At 40.3% G+C, this 14,441-nt stretch overlaps 1 protein-coding gene across 1 annotated transcript in view; it reads left to right on the top strand.

Moving 5' to 3' along the window:
* Positions 1-14,441, top strand: part of map7d1a (MAP7 domain containing 1a) — a 39,748-nt gene that overhangs the window by 12,919 nt on the left and 12,388 nt on the right. The window contains 10 exon segments of the mRNA XM_051957285.1: positions 1,317-1,511; positions 4,899-4,967; positions 5,675-5,695; positions 8,588-8,751; positions 9,047-9,158; positions 11,385-11,489; positions 12,790-12,912; positions 13,031-13,176; positions 13,585-13,639; positions 13,642-13,714. Of these exon segments, the coding sequence (XP_051813245.1) occupies positions 1,317-1,511; positions 4,899-4,967; positions 5,675-5,695; positions 8,588-8,751; positions 9,047-9,158; positions 11,385-11,489; positions 12,790-12,912; positions 13,031-13,176; positions 13,585-13,639; positions 13,642-13,714 (1,063 nt within the window).

The following is a 14,441-nucleotide window of genomic DNA, read 5'->3' as shown; positions in this document are numbered from 1 at the left end:
CTGATGACATAGCCTTTCCATGTGCCTGATATCTTGCTGAATGCTTTTTAGCATCTGTAGTTGCAGTATTGAGATGTTGACATGTTTATTTGGCTGGCCATACAGACCTTTGTCCAGCTTTATACTCCCTAGGTTTAAAAGTAATTGCAGTTCTGCTCACAGGGGCATTTGTTTAACAAAAAAAAAAATACAGCTGGTACAAGCACACTGTACAGTTGTACACTTCATAGAGACCTATAATAAGTTCTCTTTCAATTTGCACAGAATTGGCCTTGCTATACACTGGTGCTTTTCTTTGCAAACTGTTGAATAGCACAGCATTTGTATAGTAAATCTTCAGTGCACTTACTGTCTCAGTGTGACAGCCCCCTACTGTCTGTGTTGTTTTTAGCCAAGATCTAAATAATTTACAGCATGTTGCCCTAGTGTTTACCTTCAGAGACTATGCAGAAGAAACTGTGCCCCAACATGGTTCCACGGGGAGCGCGGGGATACTGTGCTGAGTGGACAAAGCCAAGTGTCGCTCCCATGAGGGTCTTTGTTTGGCTGTCAAAGCCTGAGCAAACTAATGTTTGAGTAGGAGATTCAAGTTAAGCAGCCTGCCAAATGTGAGTCACGGTGCTGTGAGCGAAGCCGGTGTCCCAACAGACTAGCCCAGCTCTTCTTTTATCAAAAAAAATCTCAGAAAGTACAGATGATTGCTGAGTTCAGCTGGCTACTGAGTCCTTTTTAATCAAAAAGAAATTTAACTACTTCAGCATAGGCAAACACTCTGATTCTGTTTTTCTAAGCAGTTCATTTCACCTCAATAGAACCGTCAGGATGCCAAAAAGCAATTACTGTGTTTTATTTCTGCCAGGGATTTGGGCCTTTTGCTCGGACCAGTCTGTCGATAAATCAGTAGCACACTGTAGAAATGGTATTAGTTGCAGAATGGAGGCTGTGTACCTTTTGTCTTGTGCTTCTGAGCAAATGGTGTAATCTCTGCAGCAGATAATGTTGCTCAACAGTTGAAAGAAACATTGTAAAGAAAAATAGGATTTAAGATGGTTTCTTCTGTGGTGTTCTGTTTCATTGCTTTGTTACGGTGCTAAAATTTGAGTCCATAAAATGAACAGTTTCTGAAAGGAGACAGTCTTCTGCTTGCAGTCACCGACTCCACCTTTGTCTTGAGGAAGTTTACGTCACCAACACCAAACTACTTCATAGGCTCAGCAGTCAAAGGAATGAAGATAAACTGGTTGAGTTTTGTACCTGTCTTGCTGTTCACCTCTTCATTCACGCGCTTTTTGTTTTGTGTCTTTCTCTTTGACCAGATCCTTGCTCAGTTCTCAACACAAACGCTACGAGGCCCGACCCAGAAGGGGAAAGCAGCCCCTTGAAGACCGACAACACTCAGAGGATGGAGTCTCCAGTAAAGAAAGATTTAGACCGACGACTGACAACCCCCACAAAATCAGACGTCATCCCTCGATCGCCTGGGTCACCGGCATCCCCCAGGTCAAAAAGAGGTAAATAAAAACCAAAGTTTTCCATCCAAAGTATCCATGTTGCTTGGATAGAGTTCACTTGCATAAGTTAGAACTTATAATGGAAGCTGAATTTGGCCTGACTTGAGGCCGTACTCTGATAATGGTGCAATTACATCTGCACTCTGTTCCAGTTAGGTCAGCTCTCTCGAGGCAGTATTGGAGTAATAGTGACCGCATGCTTTCAGACGTGAAACAAAATCCAATATTATGGCTGCAGTTTGTGCTTATGTGTTGGAACAAGCAGCAGAAGATATGAGAGTATTGCAGCTTCACATTAGAAGAACTAGGTTGGTTAAAATATCTCTGTAAATATGGAAAAAAAGGCTTTTGTTCCCAAGTCGATGACTGATAACGATTACAGCCATGTACTAGTCCCTCATTACAGATCGGCAGAGACAACCTGAATAACAATCCAATTTCTCTAAGTGATACCAAGAAGGCATTTTGTTTGACCATAGCTGCTTCTACAATACCGCCACTTGAACTTCTTAAACTCACTGGTGAACAGCACATGCAAACTCTAAGGAGCATGTTTGAGAGTTTTTAAGAGTGTAAGCCTCTTTTCTCTCTCCTCTTTATTCTTTATCCAATAATCCATTCACTGTGGTCATGGTCTTTATTCCCTTGGCGTGAGGTGACAAGGATAAACCATTTCCAAACTGCTCCCGAAACTCTAACAATACTGCCAGGTTGAATACCTCCACATTGCTTTTGCCACATCAGTTTATCAAGACTTAACTATTTTATTTTCTAAACTATTTTACAGAAATGTAGTTGACTCATTGCCTGACCCTTTCCTGTTTTTCCTTCGAGTTGCTTTTGTGCTGTTTTTTTCAAGGCTCATTACTTATTGGACTGGCACCAATCAGAGGGATACATTAAACATGAACAGCCCTCTATGGCCCGACAATTAGTGAAATGAAATGTGAGGGTTGTTGTTAAATTGGGAGCTGCTGCTTATAGTTTGCTTATTTATTTTTTGTCTTATTTCTAACTTTTCCCATGACTGTACTGATTTTCTTTTGTCCAAGAAAACCATTTTGTGTAGGTGGTGTGAGAAATTCTTCTGCTGCCATGCTGAGCTCCATTTGAATATAAATAGTTACAGGACTGATACCAAATTGTTAACACAGTGGAATTCCTTTCGGTCTCACAAGTGTCCCTACTGGAATTTCCTACATCACTCTTCACAGTATACCCAACACTGCTTCTTTTGTACCCTAATTTAGAAGCTAACTAATAACAGAGGTGACATTTTGTAAAGAGCATGTGTGCACAGTCTAGAGGGCAGACACTGCACCTTACCAGTGTTTTCTAGGCAAGTCTGCTTTTGTCACTGACGCTTTGTGCATGTGATGTTGTGATTAACACAGTGGTGAGTTGCAAACAGCAGCACATCACACCGACCAAGACCGTGCACATGGCTTTTCCATCATCCTATAAATATCAAAGTGGGTCAGGAGTTGTTCTTATGGGAGGCAGCATGGCAGATTGTTGTGTTTATGATCACGCCTCCCCCTATTAGATGCTGCTGAAGGATGAGTTTCTTTGTGGTTGATTTTGAACATCTGGTCTGTGAAGATTGAGGGGGATGATGTAGTGTAGAGGCTCAAGAAAGATCAAGACTGCAGTCTGTATCGGGGTTTCCTAGTGGGGGCTGTTATTTGATGTGGTTACCTCTGAAAGTGTACTGTATATACTGTATGTCATTCCACATGACAGCTATATTGATCAGTATCGATATCAAGTAAACCTATTTATTGTGGAATGCTAAAATATAATATATATCCAATTAAATATGAAAAACAGTCCATGATTTCTGAAAAGGAAATAAAATACTGCACACAGTCAAAAATTCTGATTACCCAATTGACATACTTCACGTTGAAATAAGCTATTACTTGCTGATGAAGCATACATTCTTTTTCTGTAGTAATTTTTGTGTTATACATCGGGCTGCAATAAACTTTCCATAATTTTCACTGTTGCTCAGTTTGGTTAAATATCGACTAATCTCGATGTATCTGCTTAATTTTAGTCACAATTTCATTAAAAAAAGCAAAACCTGCCCATCAGAAAGTTACCAGACACCAAAATGATGTCTTCAAATGTATTGTTAAACAGTCCAAAGAACAAAAACATTATTATAAACACAGTGACTAAAACGATTAATTGAATGCATGTTGCCAATAAATTGCTCCCACTCTCTGATGAACTGAACAACTGTATATCCTCCATCATATGCAAAAGATATTTTACGACGAGAGCTGAAACAAAGGCAAAGTGTGCTTCCGACTCAGTGGAATTGCAAGTTTTTCCCAGGAAGTGACACCACCTATAATGAAAGAAGGCAGGTTCAGTTCTTGAAATGGCATGACAGTCTGTTGACATGCACAGCTCTTTCCCCTCTTCTTTCTTTAACTAAGTATTTCCTCTGAGGTGTTTGGAAGGAATGTTAAGTGTGAGGATACATCACAGACGTCAAAGAGAGAAGGGATACAGTATATGTAGGTTTTCCTCTCTAGTCATACCATATCAGAGTCAAACATACACCCACATCCAGATGGCATAGAAGATTTAGTGTGCCTGCCACGTGCTGCAGCTTTTAATGTGAGGAGATCGGCTTCCCTGCAGAGTCTTCTTCAAACATTTGTTCTTCAGGTTTTTCTTCAACTAAGAAAATGAAGAACACGCTAGCTTCAGCCCTCGGTTCAGTGTTGAAATGTGGACGTTGCCAGTTTCCTGTCATTGTCTTGTGGTATGCATTTCCTTGTGGGGACATTTAAAGTTTAAACAAGTTTGCCATGATGACTTGGTAGCAGGGGACAAAAACATTTACTCATATATTTGTTTATCAGAGGGCATGTGCATCACTGTTGCCTCAAGACAATTCTGAGCTGAGGGAGGCTGAAAATGGAACTGCTAATTTAGAACTACTGAATAATAGTAAGACATATACTATATTCTTTCATTCCATAGTACAAACGTAGTATTGTAGAAATTGATTAGATTATGGATTATCTACATAATGCAAGTTTCCCTCAAGATATTATGGCGCCTCAGGTCTGCTTGACCAGCTTTAACTAATTTTTTAGCAAGAGCTTTTTATTATTCATAATGGTGTATTTATGTGAACCTACATAATAGATCTCAAAAATCGCAGATATTGAAATACTCAGTGTCTTGATTTTACAACAGATGCAAATTCGCAAAAGCTTTTCTTAATTGTTTTATAGGTTTCCATTTTCAGTAAATGCTGTTTGCCTCAAAGCTAATATGGATTGAACAGGATACAAGTTTACACCTTTAACAACATGCCCTCTCTCTCTTTTTCTTTTACCTCTCGTGCCCTCATTCTCATCCCAGATGTCATGAAGTCAGAAGAAAGGCAAAAACTTGCAAAAGAGCGCCGGGAGGAGAAGGCCAAATACCTCGGTAAGTGGAAACAATGGGTGGGAGGACAAGCCCTTTACACAGGAAGAGAGCTCCCCCTGGTGTTGGGGTGGAAGAGGTTGTTTTTGTTGTTAGCCGCACTCTTGCTACTGGGTTGGCGCTAGGCTGCAGATGGCATGGACATAACACACAAACACTTGGAAAGGATAAAAGAGGGAGTTTGGGCTTCTGCTGAAAGCTGATCAGAATCATCAAAAGCCCAGGAAGCATTTTTCCAGAGACAAGTGAGCGTTCACTTTCTGCATGCATGCTGAAACAGTTTTGAGCACTGTCAAAACATTTGCTTATTCTATTTTTTTGGTCATTGCTTTAGCTCATCCATGGACTGGAATGAACTGCTGTACAATTTTTTTTAAACACAGATATTCATCAAATTGAAAAAAAGCCAAACTAGTGACAAAAATTGATGGTGATGAGCATTACTGATGGCTTAAAGTTTAGTTCATGCAATAGCACTGAGTCATGAACGCAGACAAGGCATCTGCTACAATTTATCCCAATTTATACTGATGCATTTTGATCAAATGACACACCCCTATTCAGTGTGCCAATTGATATTGCATTTCTAATGCTTTATTTTTTGCTTCACACACGGCTGTCACATTATCACCCAGCTACACACTGGTCGTGCACTGCTTTGCATGATTGACAGTTGCCTTTATCTTTTCTCTCACCCTTTCCTCCTGCAGAAGAGCTCAACAAGTTACAAGGTAAGCCACTCACCTATGTTAATGTGGTGGTGGTGACAGTGGTGATGAAGACCCTTCTGAATCATTCAGTTTTATTTCAGTGTCTCTGCCTAATAATGTAGTTCTAACTAGAGCTGGGCAATACACCAAAAATAACTCAATACTGAAATTTGGTGAAACGTTTTAATCGTTATTTTTCTCTCATGCTTTTCTTCCTTTAGAACAAAGAAGGATGGAAACGTAATGCGTGATAATCCATCATTAAATGCATATCTAAAATGTAAGCTTTTTGGATATTATCAATGTAAATACTGTATATTTAAGAGTTAGATTATTGAGTTTTGGTCATATTGCCCAGCCCTACAGCTGTTTCATTAATTTTTTCCCCATGGTGTCTTTCTTTTTTAAACATGAATATGTTTTCGTTTTTTTTTTTTTTACCATGGCAAATTCAACTAATTGTAGCCTTTTTACACTCTGAGCATCATCAGTACATCTTTCACAAAAATCATGTAGCCACAGACCGATCACTTAACTCTCATTTATGTGTGAATGTTATGTTGATTAATGGGTTATAGTGGTTCAAAGCTTCAATACAAAAAGATGCACTTGACCCGAATTTGAACTCTACTCATCCACATGTTCCAGTTGCAGGCACCACAAAACTGTTTGCATTTTGTATTTAAAGATAGCATGTTTGAGCCGCAAACCGCAAAACCACTGTGATTACCATCTTACTGGAGAAATTGAAGGCTTTTGAGATGCTTGAAGCCAGATTTATCTTGGCTGTGAAATTACATCAAGTTCATGTTGCCAAACAGACAAGCAATCGGCTCAAAAACTTTCTTCAATGGGAAAGTATATAAATTAGTGTTTTTTTTAGATGCAGAGATGATGTATGTATTTCTCTAGCTTGCCGAGATTTTTGATACTCTCTAAACATTGAACATTTCTGGGGAAAAACAGCTCAATTAATTTCCAAATCTGAGGTACATCCTCACGTGACACTGGTTCCCTCTTAACCAGTTGTGATTGTTCTCGTTCTTTGAGCCCTCGTGTCTAATCCAACTCTGTGTTCAAAGGCAGTAAGATGAGTGTGACACACTTCATGCTGTGGATCAGTCTAATTGGGCGATCACCGGGGCAGGCCAGATGGTATGAGTCTAATCTAGTGCTCTCAGTCAGACTGGGATAAAAGATAGGATCTTTCCAGCGCTTGTATTTACAGTATCAGCTTAAGAGAGATCTTGGCCATACTACATCACCAGTAGTATTTTTTCTAGTAGCAGAGGAACAAGTAGAAAATTTCTATCGTCTCACTTCTTAGATCTGTTTTGTTTCAGTTACATCTGGAACACACAGAAGCTACTCTGCTGCCTTGTCTATCTTTGGTGGGAAGGTATAAATACTTCATGTACCAGGGTTAGAACAGCCCTTTGGTAATGTCTATTTAATGACCTTACTGTTGGAGGTCTGGATGTTATTTGTCAGCACTCATCACTGTCAGGAGAGAGTTGAGGAATGCATTTTCAAGCAGTGTCTGCTGTGTTCAGATTTGGACATCATTTGCAGCTCTGAAATATAGGAGTGATTATAGATGGGACTCTAAGAAATGTCTACTTCATAAGCTGAAAGCCATTAAACTAACTTCTAGTACAATGTAACTATGGAAACCTCAGCCAATGTTTACATCATTTCCTCTTGCAAACAGCACGTATGTTCTGGGAAACCATGCTGATGCTGAATGAGTCAAATTCAAAGATTCACTCAGCAAGTGTCACACACTGTGACAGATTTAATTTACTTGGAAAGAGTGGGCACAGTTTTGTTACAGTAAATATATGACTTAGCCATTCCTTTTATGAGAATGAAGGAAATGTATATGGAAAACTGTAAATGATCTGAGCGAGCCCTGTATTTGTAGTAGGTTGGTGCGATTTTCTACTCTCCCCTCTGTTCTCATTGCAGTTCAGTAGGTGAATTATGAAGCTGTTTCTACCGCATTTTATTAGAGCACCATCCCCTAAAGCTGAGAGGTAGAGCTGAGGCATCTCTGAAATCGAGGCCATCAAGCCCCAATGAGCTGAGATACGCACTGCAGCAGTTCACTTCTTTGCTGCAAGGTGCTGGCAAGCAGTGCCTTCATATAACTAAGCTTTTGGTTCCATTCACAGAGAGCAGCCAAACTGTGCCTCCCCATAAATTTTAACCCCTCCAGCCCTCAGCATCTCTGCAATTATCCATCACCGTAATCTGAAATCCACAACCGGTTGATTTTATTGCATCAAGTCCTTTAGATAGCTAAGCTCTGCCTCCTTGCAGAGACTGATTCTTCATGGAGGTTTTACTTTGTAGTTTAAAGAAATATGTTGTGTTGTGTACACAGAGAGGCAGCTGCAAAAGGCTTCTTTACGCCCTCTTTGAATAGCTCAGGGACAAAGAGACGATTTCCATATGAAAGTGTGTGGTGTATTGAAGCTGATATGCAAGCTTGATGCGATTAGTGCGACATAGAAATGTCACCTCAGAAGTACGGTGTCCATCTGACTTGGGATTATGCAGTATTCTGTGGAAAAGTCAAGTAAATGAATTTATTTTTCAAACCTCAAAAGGGGATTGAAGGAAAGAGCAATATTTTTTTGTATGTGAAGTAAACATCATAGTGGCTTGACATCTGTGATATTTATTTCAAGCTTCAACTTGATTTTTTTATAAACCTCCCAACTATCAAGTTATTCTATCACAAATTGTGGCATTCAGATACAACACAAGCTTAAATCAAGACGAACAGACCTCTCAAAGAGGACAAGTATACCTTTAGCATTTTGATAGAGGGAATGGAGACAGGACTACTTTTTCCAGTGCTCAGTTGGCAAAATATTACTGTCCTGACTGTATTCTGCCTGATTTTAGCTGCCAAAAAGACCCAGTGGCTGGAGAAGGAGGAGAAGGCACGGCAGCTGAGGGAGCAGCAGCTGGAGGAACGCCGCAGGAAGCTCGAGGAGCAGCGCATTAAGGCAGAAAAGCGACGAGCAGCTCTGGAGGAGAGACAGAAACAGAAACTTGAGAAGAACAAAGTATGTATGGATGAAAATACAGGCTATGTTTTGGTAGTGCATTTAAAAAGAATGATGCTTTAGTACCTTTCTCTCTTTCAGAGCATTAATAAATGTCATGCCCTGCCCTCCTTTGTGGGAACCAGAACTGGGTCAGTTGCATATGGGGGGATTTAGGGTTTTACTCAGGGACACTTGAGCCAAACAGGGTGCTGGAATTCAGGCTTGTCAGTTGAATGGTATCCTATAACACTCCTGCATATTAACTTTAATGCAGTAGACATTTTAGAGATGTCTGTTCTTGCTTCCTCTCCAGGAACGCTATGAGGCAGCAATCCACAGGTCAACCAAGAAGACGTGGGCTGAAATCCGCCAGCAGAGATGGTCATGGGCCGGTGCACTAAGCCAGAACTCGAACCAGAAAGAAGGTGAGTGGAGCGATCCTACCTGGATACACATCTTTAAAAAGTTATACCTGAGGTGTTACCAAGAATAACTGACTTATATGACCATTCTGTCTGTTGAGGTTTGTATTCACCGTTTCTGACGCTTGAGTTTCAGTGCTATTAACCACCTGTGAAGTTGATGGTCTGAAGATTATTTTGACATCAAACATCACCAATTGTGCTGCAGTCAAACATTTAGTTTAAATGTCAAAAGGTTAAAGACATCTATTATAGTTTTTTAAGAACAATGGGATTTAAGAACCAAAATATAATCCACAATCGCATAAACTGTGAAAAGCACTAGCAAATCTTTGACACTTTTGCTTTAAATATGTCTAAAACTATATAACAACTAAACTATTTAGATAGTACTGAAGCAGTAATACCTGAGATGGTATCTCAGTTGATCATATCTCAACAGCCAAATGGATGCAGATAATTTTGGTCGACATGATGCTGGCAGGTTTGCCGTCAGGAATTCTGCCTGGTGTTTCACTGCATCAGTCACACTTCTTGACTTTACCACTCCATTTCCTCTGATACTCGCTGTACCTCTGCCTGTGCAGATTGTTTGCCTCTAAAACATTACTGCAGGGCTATTAGTCCCTCATCATGACCAGACTGTATTGATTACACAAAGTGAAAATGTATTCTGCTGCTTTTATTGCAGCAGTTGCAATAAGCAGAATTCTGTCCACTAGCAACAAAATTAAATTGTCTATTAAATGCCTAATTTGAATTGATAGATGTCCCCACTGCCCAACACCCAATTAGATCAGAGCCTGAAATGGCTGCAGAAGCTTGGTAATGGTGTAGAAGTTATGTTTCAACAGTTCAGATTGATAGGGTTGCAACTCTAACCATGGAGTGTCCTGAGGTGCATCCTATGCCATGTAATCGCCTCTGCCATATGCCAGGGGAATTATTGACACTCCAATCAATCTCCCCTTTCTTCCTCCCTCACCAGCCTGCTGTCTGTCATAACGTACGAGCAAACAAGCGTAACCAGGCAGCAGTGGTTGAGAGCTCAGGGTGTTATTTAGGAAATGTTTCGAAGTGCCCGTCTTGGCCTCTATCAGAGGAGCATACTGCGTCACCTACTGGCTTTGCACAATTAAACAGAAACATTCATGCTTGGTCTGCTTTAATACCATATCTCCATTACCACGATGTTCTCTGAATCATGCCATTGGGGGAAAGAGAGTGTTCGGTTGATTGGGATATGAAAAAGGGATGCAGAAATTGAACAGATGCAAGTACTAGACATGGATGGTCTTAAGGACTCAAGGTTTTTGCTCATTTTGAAGTGCCAATTTACATCATCAGCCTTGAAATGAGCATATAATTTCCAGTTACATGCTTGGTTGTTATGGTTGTTTTAATGGTCCATTCCTTGTTCACTGGGTTTGTGGTGGCTTGACAGGGTGGTTCATAAATGTTCTGTTGAATTTCTGAATTGGTGTTGACCTAGGTGTACTTGTAATGTTTCAGATGGAATTTTGAAAAGAAAACATAAATATATATGTTCTCTCATTTATCTTAGTGAACCTGAAAACACTGAAAAGTGACCATCTTTTTCATAAGTTTTCTTGGAAAGGGGTCCAGGTTACTCTGGTTAATCCGTAGTTGTAACTTTAGCAGAGTTTTCACTGGAACCACTTCTAGACCGAGGAAATAGTGCCAATATAAGCTATTATTAAAGGTGCTGTGATTATTCAATCTTGTAAGCAGCAATAAGCAAAACCAAGTGTTCTTTCACTTCTGTTGTATTGCGCTAAAAGGAGAAATCTCAGAGACAGATTTCTTGTTTTTGTTGTCTTGTAAAACACTTTGTAACATGCATTTTTTTTAAAAGTGCTGTATAAATAAAGAATATTGTTTTTCATCTATGTCAAAACCTGGACAATTAAAACAAAACCTATCTGCATTGCTAAACGCCGCAGAATGTTAGAAATGCCTGCCTACATACCTAAATGCTAGCTAAGGTGAACAGATGTTGTACTGTAATTTAATGTAAATATATTTCTATGTACGGTCAGCACACAGGAACTGGCTTTTGTGAGATGCGTTAGTGCAGCTGCCTTTACCAAGACAGGGTGTATGTTCGTGAGGATATCAGCACAACACGTGACGCCACAGAGTTCCTCCATTTCCTCTCAGTCTTGTGACCTGTGTGAACATCTGTATGGCGCTCTCTTGGCTTCTTAGGCAGATGCTCTGTTTCAACGGTCAACCTACCCAAACAAGTGGACTCTGTTATAAACAAGCGACTCTCCAAGTCCTCTGCCACGCTCTGGAACTCCCCCAGCAGAAGTAAGGCAACATCTGGAATGCCCCGTTCCTGTTTAAATGTGTCCATCACTCTGCCACCGCCAACACCTCCGAACCCGTCCATCATTGTCCTCTATTTTTTCAGTTACTTCTTCCCTTTTCTGATTTCCGTCCCTCTCCTGTGCTTGATGGTTGACGGCTGATCCATTTCCATCTTCCAAAACCACTGAGTTTTTTTTGTTTTACTCTCCAGACTTTGGGTTGGTGTTTTATTTGACATGCCCCGCATGCTCATTTTTATATGGGAGTGTCTTTTTACTATCCTTTCGTGGCTCATTGTGTGGACATTTCATTCCTGATGTGTTTGCACTGTCAAAATGGTCCTTTTGTGCTCATTTTCATCAGACTGGTTATGGGATATCGTTTTGGTGTCTTGGATGTTTTACTAAATGGTGATTTGGAAATGGTGTATGATTTATATATGACAGTTATTTCTTTGAATCAGCTTTGTCTTTAAATCGAGAATCTTCCTTCATGCTTAAGAATGCAGCTTTTTATAGGTCTGCAGTTAACCAGGTCACTGTGTACTCCTGCAAAGGGGAAACTTCTGAGTTTCAAAAAAAGTAAAGTTAGTGAGTGAGTGGGTGAGTCAGCGTTTTTAAAGAGATAATGTATTCTGAAAACTCCCCGAAGCAGGTACTGTTCCCCGTTGCTGCTGGAAAAAATAGATGGGTAACTATCCCATTCCCCTCTCTCCTCTCTACCTCCAACACATTTACACACTGAACATTCAGTGTAACATCTTTCTTATCCTGCACCTTACAGTCAGCAAAGGACAGTTATCTGCCAGATGCATACTGATGAGTCTCCAGTCTTATTCTTCTCTGCTTGTATGCTCAAGGCTGTAGTTATAAATACCTAACTCACTGTGTAGAAAGGCATTTCCTCTCTCTTTGGGTGGTGTACATAGATCCCAAGGTTATAGAGGACACATTTACTGGATAGTTTGTCTCCACCTCATAAACTACTTGGGTGGCACTGAAGCGTCTTAGTATGACTTTGGGTATTTTATCAGTTCCTTATGGCTGGTAGATGTAATCCTACACATGGGCCACCTTGGAAAACTGTCTCTTCATTTCCCACAAATCTTAGATTTTCTGTGTTGGATAAAGAGAGAGAGAGAGAGAGCTCTCTCTAAAAAGACCCCAATTTATTGGAATACTGCAGATTTGCCATGAATTTTGAGCTGACAACAGAGCTCTGGTTCAGGACATCCATTTAACGCTTAACTGTAATGCTAACTGACAAAGACACATTGATTAATTGTTTTCCTTACCTGCAGCCCGTAGCCTTGCACTGAGTCCATGGGAGAGCAGTATTGTTGACCGGCTGATGACACCGACGCTGTCTTTCCTCGCTCGGAGCCGCAGTGCTGCCAGTGTTCTCAGCAATGGCAAAGATGGTCGTAAGTTGGAAAAAAACACTAAATGTTAGTTTCACATCTATGTCACAGTAGATATATTAAATCACAGTGATGTGAATGATGTCAAGGTTAATTATTATTTTTTTACTTTCCTCTTTAGATTCTCTTCTCTGCCCACGTTCAGCCTCAGCCAGTCCGCTCACTCTGTGTGCCCACCAGCCCCACCACCGCTGCTCTGACCGCTGGAGAGTGACGTCCAGCACACCAGACATCACCCAGCGGCAGCGTCGACGGAGCTCCACACCCGTACGTCTGCCTCATTGTTATTGTTACATGCATCTAATTTATTCACCCGTCACTGCCAAGTATAGTGACAGTCTTCAGAAAGTTAGAAGATGAATCGAATGTGAACGTTGTACTATCAAGGGCTTCATAATAAGTTAGCCCTTCTGTAAGAGTGTAGCTAATAAACCATGAAATCTACAACAGCTGATTCTGGTTTTATAAGTGGATTTATTATTCCCCTCACCCCTGAGTGAAAATGTAATGGTGAGATCACTGTATTGTTCTTGAAAAAGTATTGCCAGGACAAGGAAACGTGAACACAGACTAGATTTCCTTTTTTCTGTTCTTTTCTATCACTTTTATTAACAGCAATCTCTATGATATTACAGTAACACTGAATGTTATTTCTGTCCCGCTTTATCCAATCAGATGGACAAAAACAAGAAAGAAAAGAAAGACAAAGAACGGGAGAATGAGAAGGAAAAAGTGCCATCACTAAAGAGAAGGTGCTGAAGAAGAGACAGTCCCTACCCAGCATGAGACACAGACCTGATCCGAGGTAAAGCATGCAGTTTATCTTTTTTTTTTTTCTTAACTTCAAAGTCAATTCAGTTTTACATCTGTCTCTTAATTTGAATTCGGTCTTTTATTGGGAGAAAAAGCGAACACGTAAAGCTTTAGAAAATTATGTAGCAACTTTTCAGTTTGATGGATTAGTGACATAAAATTTCCGCAGTTTTCTGAATATCTCTCTTCTGTTTAATTCGAGATTAAATGAATTTGATTAAACAAATTTTATAAATACACACACACACACACAACACACACACACACACACACACACACAATGATGTGATAATCTGCATTTGGACACTATGTATTATGCCATCACCTGACCTGCAGTTTGTTTCGGGTCAGTGGCTTGGTTAGCCATTCATTTGTGTTTATGTCTGCACGGTACCAACGATATATTTCATGCATGGCTGGAGCCTATGCATTGAGTGCAAGCCTAGGAATTTACCCTCTAATCCTCAGGCCACAGAATAAATGCCATCCATGACAGAAAGGATGAAATAGAAGAAAAACGTAAAGTTCCTTTGACTCAACAAAAAGGCAACAAAGAGCTAAAGGGAAGAAAAAATCAGCATAATGGATGTTTCCCCTCCAAGTGTTGAATTGCTTGTGCGTTGCTGGGATGCTAACTGATGATGCACTTAGAGGGATGATGCATATTTGAGTGCGCTCTGTCTGCTGTGAACCTGTTTGCTGAAGTCAGGTTTCTTCAG

Source organism: Acanthochromis polyacanthus, chromosome 12 (assembly GCF_021347895.1).
Source record: "Acanthochromis polyacanthus isolate Apoly-LR-REF ecotype Palm Island chromosome 12, KAUST_Apoly_ChrSc, whole genome shotgun sequence".
NCBI classification, from domain to species: domain Eukaryota; kingdom Metazoa; phylum Chordata; class Actinopteri; family Pomacentridae; genus Acanthochromis; species Acanthochromis polyacanthus.
This window is presented reverse-complemented; position numbering and strand designations above follow the sequence as displayed.